This window comes from Crotalus tigris, unplaced genomic scaffold, assembly GCF_016545835.1.
Source record: "Crotalus tigris isolate CLP2741 ecotype Arizona unplaced genomic scaffold, ASM1654583v1 scf7180000019042.1166422, whole genome shotgun sequence".
NCBI classification, from domain to species: Eukaryota; Metazoa; Chordata; class Lepidosauria; order Squamata; family Viperidae; genus Crotalus; species Crotalus tigris.
In genome coordinates, this window is record NW_024097339.1 from 636448 (window position 1) to 653835 (window position 17388).

The 17388-nt window shown below is 38.1% G+C and overlaps 1 protein-coding gene across 5 annotated transcripts in view; it reads left to right on the forward strand.

The window, feature by feature from the left end:
• The first annotated feature begins 52 nt into the window (after positions 1-52).
• Positions 53-17388, forward strand: part of TOGARAM1 (TOG array regulator of axonemal microtubules 1) — a 41588-nt gene continuing 24252 nt past the window's right edge. For 4 of the 5 annotated variants that reach the window (XM_039358621.1, XM_039358622.1, XM_039358623.1 and 1 more), the window contains exons 1-10: positions 53-1354; positions 4446-4497; positions 6761-6895; positions 7738-8028; positions 9726-9988; positions 10443-10675; positions 12215-12315; positions 14820-14987; positions 16205-16303; positions 16892-17067. In XM_039358621.1, coding sequence (XP_039214555.1) covers positions 197-1354; positions 4446-4497; positions 6761-6895; positions 7738-8028; positions 9726-9988; positions 10443-10675; positions 12215-12315; positions 14820-14987; positions 16205-16303; positions 16892-17067 — 2676 coding nt within the window. In that variant the 5' untranslated portion in view covers positions 53-196. The remainder of the gene's footprint in view (positions 1355-4445; positions 4498-6760; positions 6896-7737; positions 8029-9725; positions 9989-10442; positions 10676-12214; positions 12316-14819; positions 14988-16204; positions 16304-16891; positions 17068-17388) is intronic. The other variant, XM_039358624.1, reaches the window with a different exon arrangement.

A 17388-nucleotide genomic window follows, 5' to 3' on the forward strand; every position in this document is an offset into this window, starting at 1 on the left:
CCAGCTGGGCGTTATGCGCACGCGCAATGGTACCTCCGTCGTGGCGGAGGCGGCGAAGGAGGTGGCGGTAGCAGCGGTGACGCGTTTCCCTGGAGACGGCGATGCTCCCCTGTGAGGGGCCCGGCGGCGGCGGCGGCGGCGGCGGCGGCCTCGGGGCGGGCTGGCGGGGCAGCCGGGCAAAGCCCTGGAGAGGGGCATGGCCAGAGAGGAAGAGCAGGAAGGGGGTGCCTCCGGCGGAGGAGGCGGCGGCGGCGGAGCAGGAGGCCGCGGAGCTAGGGAGCAATGGGAGGCGCTCGACGCCTCTTTTCTTGCAGGCCGCGTTCCGTCGCCGACCCAACCGGGAGCCACGTTGCGCTTCGGGCTGGTCCCGTCGGAGCTGCACGCGCGGCTGCTGGACCAGCAGGACTACCGAGGCCGCGTGGGCGCCATGGAGCAGCTAAAGCGGGTTTTGGGAGAGGCGCCGGGTGCGGCCTTGGCCTGCTTGCCCCCACCTAACCTCCTTGGGCTGCTCAGCCTGCTGCGGGCGTTGCTGGACGACTCAAACTTCAAAGTGGCGTTGGGTGCGCTAGAAGGGCTGCGCCTGCTGGCTGTCCGCCTAGGCCCGGCCGCGGGGAGCCGGTCCCGCCTGGAGCCGTTGGTGGCGGCCGCAGCTAAAGTGCTAGGCGATGCTAAGTTGGCCATCCGTCAGGAGTACCATCAACTCTTTCTGGGTCTGATGCGGGCAGCCGGCCCTCAGCCCGTGCTGGATCTCCTGCTTCGCCCCGAGCACCTGCAGCATCGCAATTCTCGTGTCCGCGAGGTTGTCCTGGCCATCTCCATCGCTGCTCTCCTCACCTTCCCTAGCGAGGACTTCGAGCTCCCCAAGCTGGTGGCTGCACTTGCCCCTGCGCTGGCAGACAGCAAGCGCCGGGTTCGTCACGCCGCCTTAGAGGCTTTTGCTGTCTTAGCCTCGGCCCTGGGCCCCGGTCGCACCAGCCTGATCTTCAAGGCAGTGGACGTGGTTGAACTTCAGGATAATTGTGAAGGAGTCATGAGTGCTGTGCAGGCTCGGTTGGCGAGAAAAACTCTTCCCAAGCTGACCGACCAGTGGTTTGTGGAGTATGCTGTTCCCCTGCCTTCCTCGGCAAACGGGCGCGGCTTTCATTTGCCTCATGGAGCGGACACAGATTGGCTCCTAGAGGGCAACCGAATCCAGAGTGCCCACAGCTACTCTGGAGAGACTGCTGGGTCTTTTACCCCTTTTGCAGATCATGCAGTATGTCCCCGGCGTGTGTTAAGTGCTGGGAAAGGAAAACTGCCTTGGGAGAGTGAACGACCTGGGAACCAAACTTGCTTTGCAAAAGGAAGTGAACCAGTAAGTAAAACCATCCTATGGTACTGGAGTCTAAATTGTTCTTCAAGCTATATGGAGTCATCCAGGTGTCTTCAGGCAAAAACTTCCACCAGCCAAGATTCCCATTAATTTTGCTGCGTAGGGCTGAAAGGATGTGGAGTCAACATATCTGGATAATACTAGGTTAGGGAAAATTAGTTTGTATTCTGTTAAAGAATAAAGACTAAAACTCCATTTACTCTGGTTTTTAGCTGAAGTTCATGCTACCATTACCAAAAATTTGAGTGACCCAATTGAATTTATTTTTAGATATTCTTAATACTATATGGCTTATATTTTAAATAATATTTTAATTCACATTTTAATACTGTAATAGCATAATTGTGGTTTAATTGTTGGCAGGCAGCCTTAGGGCCGTAGTACAATATCGATGGGATATGATTAAATAAATTAAAAATGACATAACTCTAATTTTATTCTTTCACCCAGACCCTCAAGACTTCCATATCATTTGATTTAATCCTTTTAGCTACTATTTTCTAATGTATTTGTTGAATATGATTACCATGCTGCACAGTTAATTAGTCATGTTAATGATTTTGAGGATATTAAAGGAAAAAAGTGGAAAATAGGGCATTTTTAGAGGATTGTTGCCTATGCTGAAAAATCTGCACCACTTGTTGGCTGCTAACTGGGCACTATTTCTTGTTTTTGGAACTCATGTTAAGTCGTTTTGCTTTACTGTTAAGAATTTTTTCTGCTATTAAGATATGCTGAGAGGTCCTTTTGATGATGCTCTCAAACTACCAGTTTACTAATATGACATGTAGGAGAGAGCTTTCTCCTGTGTCACTTTGAACTATATCTTCACAGTCATGTTATAAAAATTTGGGCACTTGGCAACCTGCACGTATTTATGATAGTTGTAGCATCCCAGGGTCACATTATTACCATTTGTAACCTTCTTACCTCTTCAGACAATCAAAGTCAATGGGAGAAGCTGGATTTGCTTAACAACCACATGATTCACTTAACAATTGTTTAACAACCATGGCAAAAAATCATAAAATCAGGCACGACTCACTGAACTACCGTCCTGTTTAGCAATGAAAATTCTGGTCACAATTGTGGTTGTATCAACCACAATTTGGAAGACTCAGTATCTATTGAAACTGTCCCAAGAACAGTACAAGAATAGCATTGTTATGGCCAGATTAAAGTGGTTCATCAGACATTATCAAACTTTGAGAACTCAAATAAAACTCAAATAGATGAATTTCAGGCACATGCTTTGAGTATTTGCATAATCCTCCCAAACTCTGCTCTTCTATTCAAATTTTATTTTCATGCAGAACTTAAGAGTTGTATGTAGGGAGGAATATTTGCATTGATGGAAACCTGAATTACCATGGAGATTAGTTGAGGTTTAAATTCGAATATCACATGTTTCCTTCTTCTGAATTTCTGCATAGAAACATGGTGTTAACAAAAATTGACAATGTATAATCACAATGTCTTGAACATGTGTCATGAAGAAAGAAATCGAAAGCTGTCAGAAACAACTTCTGTATTAATTAGTGAACTATAATGAGTTGCTAGATCAGACCCAGTTTTTTTAAAAAAATGTCTAGTATGAATGGTCCCCATGCAGAACTTGAACTTAGCAACTAACTTTCAGGAGACTGCAAGCCCTGAATTTGATAGATTTATTCAAGCCATTATGGCTAATCAAGATTTGATTGTTCATATGTAGAAAGTGTTCTGAAAGTTTTTGAATCAACAGCTGAAGCTGCTGCTTAAATTTGCTGTACACTTCTGTTCTTCAAGCAGTTTTATACTGTCCATTCTTTATTGCAGCAGTTTCCAACCTTTTTGGCATCAGGGACCGGTTTTGTGGAAGACCATTTTTCCACGGATTGGTGGGGTGAGGAGGAGCATGCAACCTAGATCCCTTGAATGTGCAGTTTAAAATAGGATTCACGCTCCTATGAAAATCTAATGCCTGGTGATCTGAGGTGGTGGCGGTAGCACTGGGGAACAGCTGCAAATGCAGATGAAGCTTCACTTGCCCACCACTCACTTCCCACTGTGCAGCTTGGTTCCTAACAGGCCACAGACTGGTACTGGTTGATGGTCCGGGAGCTGGGGACCCCTGCTTTCATAGACCTCACCTCTGGACGTTTATTTTGTATAGTGTAACGGAGGTGATGTCACTATATGCTGTATGGTTTTCCATATGATCGTGCTCTTTTATTTTCCTCATCTGTTTCAGACCTATTAATATTTTTGAGATTGGCAGCTATATAAGTATGATATATAAATAATTTAAAAAAGGAAAAAATAAAGATCAGTATCAAATTCAATAGATAACACAAAGGTAAAACTGATACTGACTTAGAACAGTGCCTTTCTAAATAGAAAGGCCATAAGATGCAAGTGTCTTAAACCATTCAGAATAACTTCCTAATGGTAAAGCCAGTATGTTATATTGATTATTGAAATAAATCTTTGGGCTTGAGTTAGGATGAGTTCAAAGAAAAGTAAATGAACATAATTTTCAGTCTTTAATTTTTTTAGCTAAGATTTCTCAGAATTTGAAGAAGATTAATAATTACATTTAGGTACATTCCAATGAGCTCAGTTTTGTTACAGATTAACGTAAGTAGCCCCACCGCAATTCAAGGAATTTGTGCAGTCAGCATTGTTCATAAGAGTTCAGTAACAGTACGGACCAATACAGGAAAATTAGCAGGTACAGAAATTATTCTTTTGTAATGATTCTTTTTAAAAAAATGTTTCATAAAGGCTAATATTTGTAATAGATTAGATGGTCCTTAAGTTGACTTTCAGTTCTGTATCTAATTAAATTTGCACTGTCCTAAGAACAGTGGAGGAGTGGAGTTGTTATGGCCAGACTAAAGTGGCTATCAAAAATGATCAGATGTTAAAAACTCAACTTAGTTAAAATATCCTTTTTGAAAACTTCAAATGGTTTCTCATACTGTATCTAGGGTCTAGTCAGTGTACTTTTTTCCTCTTAATTTTGCAAATGAAAAAAAAGATGTAAATTACATTATACTGTAGTACTATTTGCCTTTTCTTTCTGTTCCAGTGCTTGACATCAAATGATTTTCTTTACTCTCCTAAATTAAGAGCTTCTCAAGGTAAGCCAGTGAAATACTAAGTATGTACAAAGTTCTTAAGAACATCAGAGTCACTTATAGTGACATGGTGGTACAATAGATAGTACAGTACAGAAACGGTTGAGCCATCCAGGTGCCTGTTTTGCCCTCTCCTCCGTGCTCTTTTGTTGTCTGGCCTGAGTTAAGACAGAACAAGGTACTGCTAAATCTGGTGAACTGAACATTTTTGAAGCTGTCTCAGTTATAGCTCAAAAGGATTAGATGTTTCCTTTTTGTTCAGTACTCCCACTGTCATCTTTAAAATGTTGGGAAAGGGTTTTATTTAAGTAGTTTAAAATAGAATGAGACTGAGAGGACAAGAACTTGTACTGCATTGATTGCCTAGTTATTAGAAAATCAGAGAATATTTTTGCAGTTTGTATGCTAATTTAATCAAAACATTTTTTAAAATTTTTGCCTTGAAAGATATACGAGAAGATGATTCGGGGAATATCCCAAAGAAATACAGAATTAAAATCAATTGAAATTTTAACTTGAGAAAATAAAACTTTGGGATTTGCTTGTTTTAATAAACAATGCAGCTGATTTTAATACTATATCTCTTGTTTTTCTCCACCTCTGACAACTGGACCAAACAGTAGATGGGTTTTGTAGATATAAAAAAGAGCCAGTGAAGAGGGATAGAATCAAGATCATATGAAGTGTTAGTACCACTTTATAATTCCTTGGTAAAGCCACACTTGGAATACTGCATCCAGTTTTGGTCACCACGATGTAAAAAAGATGTTGAGACTCTAGAACAGTGGTTCTCAACCTGTGGGTCGGGACCCCATTTGGGGTTGAACGACCATTTCACGGGGGTCGCCAAACAATGCAGTCCGCCATTTTTTCCCCCTTTTCCTTAGACTCCCTTTTATTCTATTGGCTTTTGAAAGCCAATAGATAGACTCTCTTGAATAGAGTCTAATTCTATTGGCTTTCAAAAGCCCATTGGAATTGTCCAGACTGTCTCTGCCCTGCTGAGCCCGCCAAAAGTCCCATTCTGCAAATGGTGCTGCACCAGTTGAGTAGTCCTCGACTTACGATTGGTTGAGTAGTCCTCGACTTACGACCGGTTGGGGGTCGCGGCATTAAAAAGGTTGAGAACCACTGCTCTAGAAGGAGTACAGAGAAGAGCAACAAAGATTAGGGGACTGGAGGCTAAAACATATAAGAAACGATTGCTGGAATTGGGTATGTCCAGTTTAATGAAGAGAAGGACGAGGGGTGACATGATAGCAGTGTTCCAATATCTCAGGGGCTGCCACAAAGAAGAGGGAGTCAAGCTATTCTCCAAAGCACCTGAAGGCAAGACAAGAAGCAACGGATGGAAACTAACCAAAAAGAGAAGCAACCTAGAACTAAGAAGAAATTTTATGATAGTTAGAACAATTAATCAGTGGAACAACCTGTCTCCAGAAACTGTGAATGCTCCAACACTGGAAGTTTTTAAGAAGAGAACTGGACATCCATTTGTCTGAAATGGTATAAGGTTTCCTGCCTGAGCAGGGGTTTTGATTAGATGACCTCCAAAGTCCCTTCCAACTTTATTATTGTTGTTGTTATTATTATTATTAAGAATGGGAATAAATACGGGATATGTAGTTAGTATGTTGGTATAGCCATGAGCTATATTTATTATGCAACTCTTTTTTGTAAAACACCTGTTTACATCCTGGTTAGAGTGATAAATGGCCATTGTAAATTGTAAATATTAAAATGCAATTAATTATATAATTATTAATTATTAATATATGTATATTATTGCATCTATATCAATTATCTTTCTGATTGGTTTAGTCTGGGCTGCATGATTCTGTGTGGTTATGTGCATTTAATTGCTTTTATTGTTTCTAATTTTGTAAACCAAGCAGAGTTTAATAAAGTGAGCAGTTATTACAAATATAATAAATAATATTAATTATCCATAGACAAATTGTATTGGAGATTCCTTTTATCTCCTACTCTGGAAACTTTATATATCTGATTAAAAGAATCTTTAAACAAATGTAACATTTTGATATGCTATGAGGGAAAAGGTTCTATTTTTTTCTGTTCTATATGGGATATATTATTCTGTCTTATAAAAATATCTTGCTAGAAAATATGCAGATAGTAGATTTTTACAACTTTATTTCATCCTGTTCTCTTTACACTAAAATATATTTTAAAATTTGAATTAAACTTGTCACTGTCAATGAGACATGGAAACATATCTGACTATCTCTCCTTTTTTGCTTGAAAGGTGTGATGGCCTCTCATCAGCCACATATTTCAGGGAAATCCAATCTACTTGGTTTTTCTCATAGCTGTGGAAAAAGTGGCAGTGTGGATTCTGACCTACAATTTCTAGGACTTAGCAGTTCATGGCAAGATAAAGGTATTTAATAGCATGACTACTCAGGATGGTATTCAACATTCAGTGATAATAGACTTCTCCCAATTACTTTCTACTTCAGTCTGCTCCATAAGGGCTCTAATATTCATAGATACATTTGTGAATAATAAGGTGTTCCATAAATATATCAGCTACAATAGGATTACATTAGCCATCCAAATAATTACAATATTAAGCTGTACCAATTTAGATAATTAGCCTCATTAGCTGTGTACTGCTTACAGAACTCTTTCCCAGCACTGCGGAGTAAACTCCTTAATCAGATTGACCTTACCTGTGCCAAGCATAAGCATAACCACTAAGTTAAAGCAGCAGTTCTGTTTTTAGAATATCTTGTGATGTCAGATTGGTTTCTAGTCTGCTTCTCTGTTAATCTTCAAATTTCTAAATTATGTTTTAATTTAACTCTTTGTTATTTTTGCTCATTACAACCTGTGCTGGGAAAACATACTTATTGTTACAATAGCCTTATTGTATCTATCCTGTTATATAGATCAGCAAAATGCAGTTTGTAGTATTCCACATGTTGCTACATTCCAGTTGCCATAAGGATTAACCATTATGAGTAATTATGAGACTTGTAGTGCTGCAATATCTGAAGAGCCAATCCCCACTTAAAATGTTCCAGGAAAGAAAAGTTAGCATAACCTGGTTTAATATATGGACTAAAAAGTACTAAAAACACTTCTGCTTGATAGGATTAGGAGCTCAAATAAAAATCTTCCATGCTCTTCTCCTTATAGATTAAAGATCAGACACGATTGCCAATGGTATTGTTTTTCAGGATTATTTTATACAAATTGTCTACTTTGTGTCTTTTCCAGTGTGTACTAGCCTCAATTTTAAGCCTCAGCGGACCTTTTGTAGCCCACCTGAGCATACTTCTCCTCTCCTGGGCTGTCATACTAGCCAAGGAACATTCATTCTTCCATCCTACCCATTTTCATCACCCAGGCAAAGTCCAAAGCACACCTCTCCACCAACAGATTCACTTAAGAAATCACAAGATCATGCTGTTAATTTCTCTAATTCCTGGCCTCTTAAGAGCTTTGAAGGGCTTCCAAAACCTACACATCAGAAGAAGTTTTCCAGCCCAATATCAGGAGAGGAAGCAGGTAACCATCCTTAGTAATAATCTGTGCTGTTTCCAATAATGTGCACAAAATCTGGAAATAAGATGCCAAGAAAGGAAAAAAGGAAGTAGATGTAAGAAAGACATTAGCAATCAACTCCCTCTTAAGCTTAAACAACTGTTCTTCAAAAGCAGTTAATTTACATTCTATGTCATTACTATTTAATGAAACTACCATCTAATATCAGTTTTATCTTTTTTTTTGTAACAGAAAAAAAGTCTGATACTAGACTAATGTAATTCTGATATGCTAATTTTTTTTTTTAGCTTGCAACTAATTTACAAGAATTTGTACAAATAAAAACCATACAGTTATATATTGCTGTTCTAGTCTATTGTATTTTCTTTAAAGTTGTCTTGAATTGTTTTTAAGAGGAGTACTAGTCTCAGGATTTAACACATTTCATGGGAACAGAGCTTATAAACTGATAAGCGTTTGTTTCAGAGAGGGCATGCTTAAAGGGACTCTTCCATTTGATGTCTAGGGATAATCGTCGTCATTGTTGTCAGTCATTCAGTCATGTCCGATCCTCAGCCATTCTATGGATCAGCATTCTCTATGCTCCTCTGTCTCACACCACCTCCTTCAGATCCACCATGGTCATCCCAGTGTCATCTTTTATATTGTCCGGACAGCGGATACTAGGTGGTCCCTTCTCCTTTTTCCGCTGATCACTCCCAGCATGACTGACTTTTCGAATGAGTCAGCTCTGATTACATGACCAAAGTATTATAGCCTCTGTTTGGCAATTTTGACTTCAATTGATATTTTTGGTAAGGTTTGGTCTAGGACTTCTTTCTTTGTTATTTTTGCAGTCTATGGAATGTGTAATAGTCACCTCCAGCACCACGTTTCAAAGGCATTCATCCTTATCTTGTCTGCCTTTTTCAGAGTCCATGTTTTGCAGCCATAAGCAGCAATTGGAAAAATTATTGCATTAATTAATCTGCATTTGGTTGTGAGGCCGATATCTTTATTCTTTCAGATGTTATTCATATCAGGCATTGCAGTTCTTCCAAGTGCTATATGCCTTGTGATCTTAGGGCTGCAGCCATCACTTTGGTCGATTTTAGAGCCCAAGAAGATGAATTCCTTTACTGTTTCAACGGTCTCATTGCCAATCTGCACTCTGACATGTGTGTTCTCTGTAGCTGTCATTATCTTTGTTTTCTTAATGTTAAGGCACCATCCAAATTTTTCACTTTCATCTTTGACTCTCAGAATTAACCACTCCAGTTCCTCCTTGCTTTCTGCAAGCTATGTTGTATTATCTGCATATTGGAGACTGTTGATATTCCTGATTTTAATCCTAATGGTAGATTCCTCCAAATGTGCATTTTTCATAACTATTTCTGTGTATATGTTGAATTGTATAAGTGACAGGATGCAACTTTGCTGAGTGCATTTTTTAATCCTGAACTATTTTATGTCTCCATATTCCATTCTTACAATGGCTGCCTGGTCAGAGTACAATGACTGAATGAGCTGGATGTGGTGTGGTGATATTCCCAGTTCTTTGAGGCAGTTCTAAAGCAAAAACAAATTAATTGAGAACTTTAGGAGCTGTTGCAGATAATGCAGTATCTATCTAGTGATTCCATTCTGTACTAATCAGTAAGTGCTTCTATTAGGATATCAGCAGCACATTGCTAATATGTCCTATAAATCTCTTCATACAGAGGTGAAACCTCAAGATACTCCTCCTATTCAACTGAAACCTGCCTTTGTAAGGACACCAGCTTCAAGGAGAGGCCTGAGTGGAACAAAGCCAGTGCCCCCAATTCCTAGGGGGGTGAGCCCCTTGCCTGATAAAATAGAAATCAGTTCAATGGGACGAAAGAATGGAGAGCTAGAAGACATGTGGCTAAATGAAAGGGATAAGAAATTGGCGATTGATCTTTCAGAGTTAAACATCAGTGAAAGAGAGCTTGATGAGGAAGAGGTAGGAGTATTGATTAATAGTAAATTTGCCTGCTCTGTTTATTCTCATGGACTACTTATGTGGTATAGTTACATGGTTGACATGATGTTTTGCCCTTTTTATTGCATTTATTAAATTTATATGCTACCCATCTCACTATCAAGTGACTCAGTGGGTAATTTATACCTATTTTTATCTTTTACAGGCATTGTTAGAAAATCATGTTACAGATGATTTTGGAGTTCTTTCTTGCCTTCTTCTGTAGTACTATTTATTAACTCAAGGTGAATGCTGTAGTGAATGGTACTACGTATTAGAATATAGAGATTACTATATAGCAGAAGAAAAACAGGAAATGAATCTTATAACCAAATAGTTTTGCTATTCATTCAAATGTCTTACAACAGAGAAGTAATAGACAATGTCTGGATTCATGCTTTTCTTTACAGGATTATGTGTTGTTCCTTGTCTTTAGATGCATAGTTCTCTTCGGTCTCTTCGTAATAGTGCAGCTAAGAAGAGAGCAAAATTGAACGGCAGCACTTCTGATCTTGAAAGCCCTGATTCAGTGTTGAAGCTTGATCTAACTTCAGAGTCACCTTCCTGCTTGTCATCTCCAAGTACTAGTTCTTACAGTGAAAGCGGAGTTTATAGTCTTGAGTCTGTAACATCTCCACTCTCTACAGCCCCCCAAGGGTTAAGAACAATGTAAGTTTATTCAGAAGTTAAGAATGATATATAAGTTCGGAGAAAAGATTGTGCTTGATCATTGTTTCCACTAAGCTACGGAAACTGTGGTGTTGTTTAGCTATCTTAGTTTCTTTTTCAACCAAGCAGTCAATTACTTGGAGAAGATTGATGATCTGGAAGTGTTGTTACACTATTTGGATCAGAAGAGCACAGCTCTAAGACCTCGTAGTCGCCTCTGGGCCAATTTGTGTGTAGCCCTCAAAGATTTCTAATATTTGTTAACAAATTATAGCAGTTCCTGAGTAAATAACTGAGTGGATGGTAATTAGCAGAATTTAATTTTAATTAAACGTAATTCACATTTAAAAAAGTAATGTCTTGTCTTGGCTACACTTGCTACTTTTGGAGTATATGCATTGGCCTTGAAGAATTGTCTATTGGATTTGGAATAATGTTGTAAAACCCCCTCAAAATGTTTAATTATCTGCAACTGAGATAGCTAAAGCTATACTTGTCAGTATCATCAGTTGTTTGTGAAGCATAGCTATTTACCTCATGAACTTCATATCTGAGGAAGTTGATTAATTCAGCTAAGTTTGTCTGCCTTAACCAATAGCTATCTCAAAGGTGCTTTTTCACAAGGCAACTGGATTTTCTTGTTTTTCTTTGAAGACATTTCGCTTCTCATCCATGAAGCTTCTTCAGCTCTTGGCTTCTTGGATGAGAAGCAAAACATTTTCAAAGAAAAACAAGAAAGTCGAAATGTCTTCAAAGAAAAACAAGAAAGTCCAGTTGCCTTGTGAAAAAGAACCTTTGGGATAACTATGACCTGGATGACTGAGAATCGCCATAGACACTTAACCAATAGCAACTTTTTAGGATTTCATATGGGGATATTTTCGATCTTACCTGTGTATACAAAGCAGGTAATCTGACACTTAGCTTATGGTCCCTGAATTTACAACTTTGAAGATAAGAATATTGTAATTCACATTTATATATATATATATATATATATATTGAAAATTTTTAGAAGTTTTTACAAAAAACAAAAAAGACAACAACAAAAAAAAAACAAAACAACCCTTACCCAACCCCTCCCAAACCACCCCCTCCATCCCCCCCGAGCTTCCCAGAGCTGAATATAGGCTTAATTAAAATTTTAAAAATCACATTTAGATATTTTAATACTCTAATAATGTCTATATGGCAACTCTTCCCCCTCCTACCCCATTCCTCCCATTTAGAGAAGGGAGGGGAACATTCTTGACATCATATTAATGCAACCATTGTAGCTTTATGATTGAATAGTAAGTGTAAAACTCATTGTCTTAATCTCGCTGAATCTTGTAATGGATCACTTTTTTCACTTTGTTGAATTTCTAATTGGAAACACTTCTTTCAACTTACTATCTTGATGCCAGCTACATGCAGTGTTTTTTGAAAAAGTAATTAATTTTTTCTTGTGCATGCAATCCACAAATAGCTTGTTCAGAATAATTTGAGAGTCAACATTGGAGGGTCTGTATATTCTTAAATATTTTTCTGTTTTAATAGATCAGATATCTTTTATCTACCTGGAAGTAATTCCCGCCCCACAAAGCTCTCACCTGCACGGAATCGAAACTCTATTATTGTGGAGCAGAATCCCAGTGCAGGTATGGTATTGAGAATAGGAGGAAATGTTGGATTTAGTAAAATGAAGACATTTTAGTTGTTTATAATTTACCATATCTCTCCAGTATATTCAATGAAATATAATAAAATAGTAATGCATATAGATACGCACATATATGCATACGTAGACACATACTCATACATATATTTTACTCTTTTGTATCTGTATTTTTACTTGATGAGTACATTAATATCAACGTTTTGGATCCTGATAAAGAGAATATTAAATGTGCTATATCACTGAGAAAACTCAAAACCACTACCAAAGAATTTTAAATGTATTTCACAGTTGGTTTTTATTTATTTTTTACTAAGAAAGCTATGCATTTTCTGTAGCACAAAATTAAGATTATTCATAATAGTATTGATTGAATGAACCAAGGAGTAGGGAATAAGAAACAGAAGATATGAATAGAGAAGGTCATCAGAAAATAGTTGAAGGCATATCCCCAAAGAGAAAAGAGCCAAATTTTAGAAGTGTGATGCTGATCGTGCAAGAGGTACAAAGGAAAATATAATCATAGGTACATTTAGAAGAAAAGGTTCTTCTGAATCTTTCTGAAAGGTCAGAAAAGGTGCTTTATTTCTGTAAAAATCCACTACATGCAGTGCTGACACTACCTCCCAATGGTCTACCTACTTCTAGACATGTTCAGAATGGATTAGAAGAAGGGAATAAAGGGAGATACGATAGCAGTCTGATTTAAAACATTGGTATATAAAAATAGGAGTTGACCTATTCTCTGTTGTCTTAGAGAGCAGAACGGAACCAATGGATGTAACTACAGGGAACTTTAGATATCATTAGATGTTTGGAGGAATTTTGTATTAACTTCTTTATGTTTTAGGTTATATAGTTTTTCTCTTTTATGATTGTAAGCCACCAGAGTTACCTTGAGATAAGATGTGCGGGCCTTTAAATTTTATAAATATAAACAGTTAGAAAATTTATTTATTTATTTTATAAATAAAATAAATAAATAACATTTTTGACTCTAAGATTTGCTAACCAGAGCAACAGGTTGCCTCATGAAGTGGCATGTTCCTCTTTACTTGATGGATCTAGACAATAAAAATGTTACTGTCTGAAATGCTTTGGCAGAGTTTAGCAGAATTTTAACCAAGCCAGGAGTTTGATCAGATTATCTATCGTGGTACAGTTCAGTCATCCTGTGATTAACCATTGCATAGCAAAAATACATGTGCTCCTAAGTGAATAAGGGTCATGACTGATTATGAGGAGGAATCATTGGGACTTGAATTACCATAAGGAATCCCAGGCCCCTGTGTGGCAAAGTGCAGTTCAGAAAACAAATTTGGAATGGAGTAAAAGTAACAGTGCATTTCTTACACTCTGACTAGTTGTCGTTTGTATAATGTGCAATGGCAGGTAGCTTTGTACAACCTGTCAACATTTTTTTAAAAATAATATAGGTAGTCCTTGAGTTTCAGCCATAACAGCACTGAAGAAAGCTGGACTTAAGAATAGTCCTTGAAATAGCAGCTGTCATGACGTCTCTGTATCACATTATCAAGATTTGGATTCCCGGTGATTGGTCCATGTTTGTGGGCCATCACAGCATCACACTATCACATTCTTCTGCCTTTCTGAACTACCTCTGCTTTAACTTCCCCCATCTGCCTATTTCTCTCCCACACACACATCTCTGCCCTTTTGGCCAGCCTGCACAATTTGGTCAAGATGAAGAATCTACTTTTGCCCACAGCTGACCTTCTTTGTATTCTTCACTTTGCCTTCTCTATGCTGGACTCACCAACAACCATGTATGCATGATCCCTGGCTGGCAATGGTCTCCTGAAGTGGGGCAGAGGTTCACCTGGAGCCTGGAAGCTGGGGAGGTGGAGGCGAGCTGTGGAGCTTGAGGTTGACCATGGCAGGGAAGCGAGGCAAGTCAAAGAAGGTGGCAGAAAGTTCAGTCATGCTGTGCAGGATGGCTGAAAAGGCAAGAGATGGGAGAGAAAGGCAGATTGAAGTGGAGGAAGTTTGTGTAGTTTGTTTCTCTCCTAAACAGGACTTCCAGAATTGCTATCAATAACCAGCACAGCCATGTGATGGTTTGTTTATCAAGCGCTTCACTTAGCAACAGAAATTCTAATCCCAGTTTGGGGGACTAGATATAAATTGACAGCCAGCATGGCCCAAAAAACATGCTTCAGAGCACCTCCAAGCATCTCCACTACTGACAAATTCAGTGCTTCTGTCACTAGGTGCAGAACAACTGATTGGCACTCAGATATCTCCTTGCAGTCCATGAGAATTTTTAATTTGGCAATGTGGTCCTTTCCCTAGACAAATTGTGCAGTCCTGTGCTATAGCCCTTCATCTGTATAATATAAAGCAGACGTGTATGTGTGTATGTAGACTATAAAAAGATATCATTGTCTCTACTGGGCAGAATTTGGGTGAAATAATTCTACAGGTGCCATATTTGAAATTTTCCTGTAATGTTTGCTTATCCTTCAGGAACAAGGTTTCATGAAAAGGCAACTTCCTATGTAAGTGTTAGCAGCCAGCATCTGAGCTGTGGAAATGGATCAGGAGATTATGAAGATGATAAACAGAAAGTTTTGTCTCCTGCCAGTCTGAAAGGCCAGAGCAAAGAGTATCAAATGCACTGTAAATCCACAAAAGGTGAGTAATTATGGATGTCACAGAATTGGAGGAAGAATTGAGGATATGGAACTGTAACCTAATTATCTGTTGCTTACTTTTCTTGATAGAGGCCATATCTGCCTTGCTTCTTTTCACTCCTTTCCTTCACTTACTGTAATTAGTGCATGCCATAGTTGTATAAAGTAAAATAGAAATCAGGAGCAGCAGAATCCAGTTTTCTAGTAAAATTAAGGTGAAATTAACTTCAGAGTATGGAGGAAATAATCACAGAAAATAAAAGCTATGCTATTTGCAGTTAGTAGTATTTATTGATAATCCAGAGCCTTCCATGGTAAAATTATTAAAAATAACTTATTGTTTTTAAAGACTTTACTAGAACTGAATTGATGCCTTTGCGGTTGACTGTGCTATCAAATCAGCTTTTCCTGTGCATTTTCAATAGTATCTTCTCATTTTTCACTTTGGAAACTTCAGTTGTTAATCACTGAAGGAGGTTTCAATGTAGCATTTTATCTAAATCATTATATATGTATCATATGTAATTTATATTTGGTAAGGATGATGATGAGGATGATAATAATAATAATAATAATAGTAATAATAATAATAATAATAATAATAAATGCCAAATCCAGTCTGAACATCTGGCTGACTGTGCGATGATCCATAATAATAATAATAATAATACCATCAAACATCCACATCTGCCTATCCCAGGTCCCGGGTAAGGACTCGATAGGTAGACAAAATGCCAAATCCAGTCTGAACATCTGGCTGACTGTGCGATGATCCATAATAATAATAATAAGAAAGTTGGAAGGGACCTTGGAGGTCATCTAGTCCAACCCCCTGCACAGGCAGGAAACCCTATACCATTTCAGACAAATGGCTGTCCAGTCTCTTCTTAAAAACTTCCAGTGTTGGAGCATTCACCGCTTCTGGAGGCAGGTTGTTCCACTGATTAATTGTTCTAACTGTCAATTTTGTTTGGATAATTTTGCTTAGTGAAGAAACTATGAATTCATGTTTGTTTTCTTTTTCATTTCTCTGGCATATAAACAATTAGCTGGTCAGTTCTTTAGAGGATGATTTTTTTCAGTTGGCTCATATCAAGAAATCTTATTGTGAAAAGCTTATATAGTATTGGGTATTAGTGACATGTCAAAGTTCATTTATTTTAACTTTGTGAAGAAAAAATATTTGGGAAAACATAATTCTGTTATAATTTTTTAAAGGATTTACAGGACCTTCTTCAAGTTTACATCAGTTGAACAGTCTAGAATACATTTCACCGAGTGCCTTGTCAGAAGACTCTGTAGTTATTGTTGGAAAAGGTATTTCAAACAATTACATTTACATTTATTATATCTTTGATTATCCTGCCTTTCATTGGAAATGATCAGAGTGCACTTGCAAGAAAACATCAAATATACCCAAAATAGAGCAGTGATTCTTATATGCCTTTGATGAAATGTGCAATATTTATGGATAAGCAATTAGGAATTAAATATTTAAAAATCTGTTCTATGTCTTTGAGCCTTACTGGGTAATGCACTATGTGCATTTCAACACTGCTAGCTGAAGACCAAATATTTAAAAAGGACCAAAAATTTTAAAAAGGACAAATGATTTATACACATTGAAGAGACATGGTATTGTTCCTTTTTGGTTAATTCGGTTCCAAAAACTATTTTAAAACAATATTTTAATTAAATTTCTTGCATACAAATATGGAACAAAATTAAGCTTTGATTCTAGCAGTGCCGGACACTTGACCATAGAAAATTCTTCGGACAACACTGGCTCCCTTGGCCAAGAAATGTAGATGAGCACCGTGCCCTAGAGTTGGACATGACTGGACAAGCAAACCTTTACTTTTACCTTTTTATTTTTTTGGTAATCCAATGAATTGTGCATTTCAGGAATGTTTGAAAGCCCCTCTTTACTTCCTACCTATGGTCAATCCATAATATTCTCCATGGAGAATGGAGATGCACCTTCGTTCAAACCAAAAATGGAATCACTTTCTGGCATCTATGGGAGAGCGGTCCAGCAGCAAAACTCTGCACCTTGCATAGATGTGGAAAATGAAAGAGATGTAAGTATGGACATTCCATCATTTAAGAAAGTGCAGTCAACTCGCATAATGTTTTTTTCAGATTTTATATTGTAGTATAGCTGTAGAGAGTGGGGGCTACATGTGGATGTGTTTCCAAGTATGTCATATAATTATCAAGCATGTACCTTCAGGATGCCATATATATCTCAATATAGTCAAATGAGAAAGCAGAAATACACAATTTGACATGCCATCCATTAATTTTATCTCACTTGTGTACATGGTGTGCATGTCCAAAAATACATATGTATATAGAGAGGTCATAATGGGCTTTCGAGTGAATTGCATATCGTTCCTGAT